Here is a 7500-nt window from a genome sequence, read left to right on the forward strand (position 1 = left end):
AACAATATACATGAGTTTTGCTCTCGTTGGCCAGAAAGTGGAAAGAAGCAACGACCTTCGTACTTCCAGTCATATCAGCTGAACAAATGTTTTCCGTCTTTTACCATACACTAGAAACTAAACAAATCTAATTAGCAGTTTTGAGAAATTTGTACTTTTTAGAATGACGAAGCAAAAGGAAAATGTTTATAACATGGTTTGTTTTTCGTGTTTCTCAGAGATTAAATCCCTCTATTGTTTCCACATGCTGGCAACGTTATGTTTGCCACAATGAGACACCAGGACAAATGTGGTTGCCATGTGGGGGAGGGATGGTTCCAGGTCCCTACTTGTTGAATTTAGGAAAGTCATATCTTCTTTGACTAATAAAGTGTTTTAATATTCGTAGAAGGAAATTCAAGAATTGTGATTTTACAAGGAAAAAAGGAGAAAATCTGGAAAATAATATTTTGTTATTCCTCAGAATTGATAGACTGAGAGGGAGGGAGGGCTGCAGTGAAACACTTTCGCCTCGAGGCCATGGAATTCCGTCCCGCACTATCAAACTCGATCATATGACTTTTAGTTTTCTCGGCATCGAAAGTTCATGGATCAAGATATTGGATCAGGTATGTTTTCACCAGCGATGCGCAAGTATAAGCAAACTAACATCATACAATCTTCTAGATCAGTACTCTGTCAGCACTCTAGTGTGGAGCCCATCGTGAGTTGTCGGGCAATGGAGAAAAAAACGGCCATTTTTCCCGACTGCGTAACAAAACACGACTGATTAAAGAAGTGCGCAGCCATCCTTTTGCGTCCACATAACGTCACATTTACTTGGCTCACTTACTGTTTTCCACGAGACGAAAAATTGGAGTAAATATAAAAGGCGCGAGTAGAAAGTGTAAACATGATTGTTTCTTCTTATTTAATGTGCACGAATTCGTTGCCATGCATCTGCGCGCCGTCAAAATTTAAATGAAATCATTCAGGCCTCTCCGCAGATGGTTAATATTTCCCTAAACTTAAAAAAATGCCGAAAAAGTACTGATTTGTCAAAAGATTTGCCAAAAAGTTCTTCTTGCGAAGAGGTGACAAAATTGGCCTTTTTTGGTCATGAAAGATTTTGTCTGAAAAGATTATCAGATGTGATGATTCAAATTTCGAAAGGTTGCTCCAATGTTTGGGACATTTTTCTGCTTCAACGTAATATGAATGGGGTTTACGAGATTCCGTATCATTCTTTTGTCCTGGATCATTTCATTTCTTAAATTAAATAATCATCTAGAAATTGATTTATTGGTACATGTTGACCAATGATAGTGGTCATGGGGACTTGAAGATTCACAAGAGCGATGTCAGCGAAAACGTTATTTTAAACTGCCAGTTTGTTTTTCGTTTTTGAGTCTTTATTGTGGTACAACCACTTCCTCAACTTTTACAAACCAACCGAACTATCTAGGAATATAATTCGGAGGAACGCTGCCCAAACTAGGAATTAAAATAAAATTCTTAGCAGCATATTTATGGTTTTCTTGGATGTTAATTTTGTGGTGACCAGTTTTACGCTGCAGATTTGATGAGAACGCAAACGAAATTGCTATAATGCAATATCAACGCTAAGAGATGTAATTTTTTTCCTTTTTTACCATATTTTCTTGGGGATATCTTTGAATTTATCATCTTAAACCTAAGGTCTCTTATATAACCCCCGTCAAAGAACCGTTTGTTGTGAATTCTTACTTCAAATTAAAAAGTGAAGGGCAAGTAATTTTCAGATTTTCCCCTCTTAAACATTTAAGTATTGTTAGCTTTCTGGACTAGGATTATTTTCCTGCGAATATTATGAAACCTGCTTGATCAAGAAAGAAGGATGTATCCAAATTTTAACAAATTGTACCTTATAAACACCCTCACCCCCTCGCCCCCCCCCCCCCCCTTCCCGCCCTCAGGGCTTCGTCACGCCTTCTTCCCCCACGAACTTTACCCAAAACTGGAAAACGACCTCTGATTGATTCCTAATTTACGAACGGAGGTGTTTTTTCGTTTCAGCCGGACGTTAGTGGGGAAGGAACGCATGAAGAAGCCCAAAGAAACTCTGTGTAGCAGGCTACCCATGAGTGAACTCCCTTATCCGGATGACTCATTACAGCAAACCAAGAGTCTAATTCACTCTTGGGCAAACATAACCGTTACGGTGAAACGTGTGTTCTGCCAGCATGTGGCATTCCTCTTAAATATTTCATCGTTATTTTCAGTCAAATTAAGACCAACAAAAATTTTAGATTATGGCCTTCTGTTTTCTAGGAACAGTAAATTAGCTTTGTTTAGCCGTTTTTCGTCTTGCAAAACAAAAACCCAAAATGGGTATTTAAACAGTTAGCATAATTAACGGTTTGTACAACTTTTAGTTATTAACTAAGAACCAACGTCACTCACCACGTACAATGACGAGAACATTTAGGCAAACATTAAGAGTCCAAAGTGTGGTCTGCCAGCATGTGGAAACAATAAAAAGATTTAATCTTTGACAAACACGAGAAACAAACCATATTATAATATATTTTCTTTCACTTACTCTACTGAACAGATAAATTTCGCTCCCTCTGTTTTGTCAAAACTGCGCATAGCTTTCTTTAGTTTCTTGTGTCTCCTACTGAAAAGATGGAAAACATTTGTTCAGCTCACTGTAGGTACCAAGGTCGTGGTTTCTTTCCATTTTCTTAATTACCAACTGGAAAAAAAATCTCATTACTTTGTTAAACTCTTTATCCACAATTCTGTTATTAAGACTTAGCTGACTCTGTAACAAGAAAACAAAGAAACGTTTCTGGAGATTAGTTGCCGAGGGCAACCACATTGCGTTATCACAACGTACTGTGCGTATATGGTTTTTCTCGTCAGACAAAGCCAACAAAGTCTTAATAACAGAAGTGTCATTTTAACATAGTGTGCGTGCTAGTCCAATCCAAATCTTATTGTTAACCAGCCAATAGGTTCGTTTGTTCTCCTCAACCGTGCGGTGTGAGAACTTTGTAGTCAATCTTGAATAATACATCTTTTATAGCTCAAGTTATTGTCGTTATGTTATAAAAGAATTGGTTCATGCTTTTAGCTGTGCATATATGAGTTATGGATGCAGGTGGGAAGTGTGGATAACACTCAAGAAGCTAGAGTTGCTCTCGGCTACGCCTAGAGCAACTCTTACGCTTCTCTCGTGCTCCCCAAACCGCATCTATCCATAAATCGATACACGCACGCTAAGCACGCACGCACCAATTCTTAATTATTTTAGCTTTAGTTAAGTGACATGAAGTTTATAAAAGAGGAATTGGAACTTAGCAAAGCAGCGGATCAACATGAAGTTTCTGATACTACTGGCCCCAGTTGTTCGAAGGGTAGATAGCGTTCTTCACTGGATAAGTCACTATCCACTGGATAACTCAACTGGTTTTGCTGGTGCTTATTCTTCCTTTTTGCTCTGAAAGCGCTCCTACAAATTTATTTTTAGGATACTTTGCTAACATTGTGCGACGTGAACGAGATAGAAAAATCGTTAAAGATTTACGATAGAGAGAACTCAGATAGAGCGTTTTCACTAACGTGACAAGCAGCCACATTGGATTAATAGAACAAAAGAAAGTATTGCATAAAAATAGAGTTCAATTCCCGGAGGTTCGTTTGGTACACCATCATGGCCGCCATTTCTTTGTTATGGAACACCAACACGGCAGCCCTAACGTCATATGAAAACGCTTTATAGGAAGTTTTCAACCAACCTCTAGAGAACCAATAACAATAGAGAAATGTACGACTTCTAGTGGACGAACAAAAGAAGCTAATGAGAGATCTTTTGTCTTCGTCCACCAGCATGGCGGCGATCACGTCATGTGAAAACCTCCTATATTTTGAGGTGACGTTCAAGTTCAAGATGGTCCGATTCTAAATTTTGCAACTGGTATTTAAGGCGTGAAATTTAAGTGCTCCAAATTTGGTCGGTTCTCGGGTCGTAGCTCTTCAAACATGCATGCTACACGTTCTGACATTGTTGATCCAACAAATGTTTTATAACAATGTTTGAAGGTGTAGCCGGGGCTTTACGTTGTCGTCATCTCATGTCGACAACGGCAACGAGAACGTCGTCGTTAAATGTGAATTCCCGTTATTGTCATCGCCTTGCGACTATTCTAAGCATTTTAACGCGACAAAGGTGTGGCAAACCCTCAAGAACGAAACTAGTATGAACGACGCTCAATTTAGGAGAAAAATGGAAATTTATCCTCAAACGCAGACGTTCTCCCCAAATACTCAAATTTGGTGATTTCACGTTGTTGTTTTGCTGGCGACGGCAAAGAAATAGAGGAAAATGAAAAGATGCACGTGTAGAGCGTGCAAAGCTGTTGCTTTTTGTCACTAAATATGCAAATTTGTGACGTTCTTGTTGCCGTCGCCGTTGTTGTTAGGGAGTCGGGAGCTTTAGCAACGACGACGGGAACGGCAACGAGAACGTCAGATGAAATCATAAATTCGCGTTATTGCAATCACTTCGAGACTATTTCAAGCTTTATGATACTTGTATCGCAATGGCGTTGAGAAACAAGTTGCACGAAAAATTTCACAGTGTCACAGCGCCTTAGGGGCTTACTGACGTATTTTTTTTTGGGGTGAGTTGCTAAGGGTGTAATAGTTAACTAATTTGAGATAATTTGGCATTATTTTGGTCAGTTTCCAACTTTTGTAAATCAATGACCCTAAATATCACGTCATCATGCCACACCCATGGTCACGTGACCAATAAAAGAAAACTCTAAATTTGTCGACGTGCTACTCAATTTGGGTATTTAATCAGTGGTTTCATAATTTGTAGTCGTTTTTGCATCCAGCCAAGCGTGGTTTTCTTTTTATTTTGAAAAATGCTGTTTTTACATAGATAAACGATACTGAAATACCCATAAAATTTTGAAAAAAGATGATTTGAAAAAGTCAATGCTTAGCTATATTCTGCATTTGGAGGTGAAACGTGCCATATTAAAAAAAATTAATTCAATTTAAAGACCGCCCGAAATTTAGCTTTTCCTCAAATCGGAAGTCAGTTCTTTAACGCATGCGCAGTTGATCTGAGAACGAGTTCGAGGAGGGGCGAGGAAAAACCTTGGATGCAAACAACAGTTCGCGCGGTGATTTTTGCTTGTGAGTGGGTTTCCTGGTCAGCTCACGATATGATGATGTCAGTCACCGGAAGTAACATTGCACTTCCTTAGCAACGCACGAAAAATACGTCTGTGGGCCCTTAAAGCTCCCTGATCTTGTACAGCGGACGAAAAAGAAATGTACCAAAATACATACCGCACGTGCAACGTGTAGTTCCGCAGCCGTTTCCGTCAGTGTTGCTTTAGATCCTTAATTAATGATGTTTAGTGTAGCTATTTGTAAGGGTAGCCATTTGTAGCCTGAAACTACAAAAAATATCAGAGCGCGGGACAAAGCTGTTTGATACAGTATGACTCGAGAAAACCACTTCTTTAATCTCCAATACTAGTATTTTATTTCCAACTTTTATTAGGAAAGAAAAGGAGAACTTTATTTATTCTGACCAGTACACACACAGCTTGAGACTTCCCACGGTTTTCAGTCTAGCGTCGCGGTGGTAATTACTTTTTAGATCTAGTTACCAGTAATAAGAATATTTTCGGGTATTTGGAAATTCAGTAAAGTGTTAAGATATATAAATTAACTACTTTGGTTTTATTCTATCGCCCTGTCCAGAAATAGAACTTTCCAGAAATTATATTTGTCACTACTGCAAAACAATAGGTATGTAAAAACTTACACTTTTTGGCTTGAATAGTACTCTGTTCTAATTGGTCGAGAGCTTAAATTGTTATACTGCTCACTGGTACCTAGTAACTACGATTTCCTTTCTGTAGCTTTCGTCACTTAATTGGAAACCGTTCTACGGCCCTCACAGTCAAAAAATCGGATTTTGTTGCAAAAAACGAATTTATCGTTTTTTAATCAGTTAGACCTTATCAATGTCAGCGAACCAAATTTTGCGCGATATTTTCACTTTGCTGGTAACTTCCCCGCCGTCGATCCCCACGAATGAAATATCAAACTCGTTCTCCTTAAGCGGATCCTGGACTTCTTCGTCTACAATAATTGGCTCCCCGGAAATGCCTGGAACCTCGATTTCCGTACCGTAGATGATTAACAGGTCGTCAGCGCCCTCGTTTCCCACACCGTCAGGGGGGGCTGCAAGCTGAACCACCTTGAAAGAAGAAAACAAAAAGAAAGACATCTTAGAGCATTTTTGCCCAATGAGTGATATGACTCCAAATCCAAAGTAATCAGTCGTTTCACCAATCAAAGCAGACGTAAAGAACTGATCAGATAAGGCAATCATAGGGCAAAGTACACCCGGCGCTCGAGCGCTATCACGATTCAGTTTGATCTCTCCTCTGATAGGCCGACGACGGCCTTAATTAAAAAAAAAAAAGACAGTAATGTGGCACCTCTCGTAACCTGCATTACTTCAACTAACTACAACCCATCATGATTATTCAGAACTGCTTTAATACATTTCTCGACGTGAATATTTTTACTGACGCATAGACATCCACAATAATTCCCATTATGCAATCCTGCATAAAAACGGATCTCAAATCATTGTGATGCAAAATCAAAGGATTGACGTATTCTCACTGAAAAGAAAAAGTCAGGTGTGACACTTACGCATTCCGAATTATCTTTTGATTACTTCTGATAATTACCTTATTGCAAAGTACAGTTGCTTACCTGGAGAAAATCACGGCTCTTGGTAGGAATATGGAACAGGAAGGTATCCTTCTTGTCGCCATACATGAAGTAAGTACCGTGCTCGGGATAGTCCGCCTTATCAAAGTGCTCGTATCGCGGGACATCCTTGATCTTCATCTTAGGTTTCATGAATGGGTGGTAGTTTTCCTGATCATCAGACGGAAAACCAACGAAACAATGAAATATTTCTTTCTCGCCAGCATACTCCGATTCTTTGAAGAATACATCGTGTAGTCTTTGTTTTGCGCTTCGAAAAACGATAGGCTGGTGCTGTTTGCTTGATTGCAATAACTTTTGCGTTTCTATGTACTCTTGGGCGTCCTCGTTGGATGTGAACTGCAGCTTCACGACTGTGTCGTACTGGTTGGGAATTTTGTTGAAATCTCCAACGTAATATGCGACCACTTCGTTATCTTCATTACAAACGCCCGTGCTCACAAAGCTGTGGAACGCATCGGGATCTTGGACCTAATGAAATAAATAAAATTCAAAAACTCATTAATAATTCATACGTCCATTGACCTATCAAATGGTCGATAATACACCACGTGCAGTGCCTTTATATCGATAAACCTCCTCCTTATTAGTATGCGATGTTTTATCAGCTGATAAAACATTCCTCATTAGTACGGAGTGTTTTATCAGATGTAAAGATATTGCACGTGACTTATGAATATTAATTAATTTAAACCATTACAAATT

The 7500-nt window shown here is 39.1% G+C and overlaps 2 protein-coding genes across 2 annotated transcripts in view; one reads left to right on the forward strand and one right to left on the reverse strand.

The window, feature by feature from the left end:
* Nucleotides 1-7500, forward strand: part of LOC137999717 (uncharacterized) — a 297056-nt gene that overhangs the window by 245451 nt on the left and 44105 nt on the right. The gene's annotated exons all lie outside the window — the stretch shown is intronic.
* The window catches only part of LOC137999715 (uncharacterized), a 27134-nt gene continuing 25127 nt past the window's right edge, over nt 5494-7500 (reverse strand). Inside the window, exons 11-12 of the mRNA XM_068845576.1 lie at nt 6778-7266; nt 5494-6250 (exon numbers count right to left, since the gene is read on the reverse strand). Of these exons, the coding sequence (XP_068701677.1) occupies nt 6002-6250; nt 6778-7266 (738 nt within the window). The 3' untranslated portion in view covers nt 5494-6001. The remainder of the gene's footprint in view (nt 6251-6777; nt 7267-7500) is intronic.

Source organism: Montipora foliosa, chromosome 4 (assembly GCF_036669935.1).
Source record: "Montipora foliosa isolate CH-2021 chromosome 4, ASM3666993v2, whole genome shotgun sequence".
Lineage (NCBI taxonomy): Eukaryota > Metazoa > Cnidaria > Anthozoa > Scleractinia > Acroporidae > Montipora > Montipora foliosa.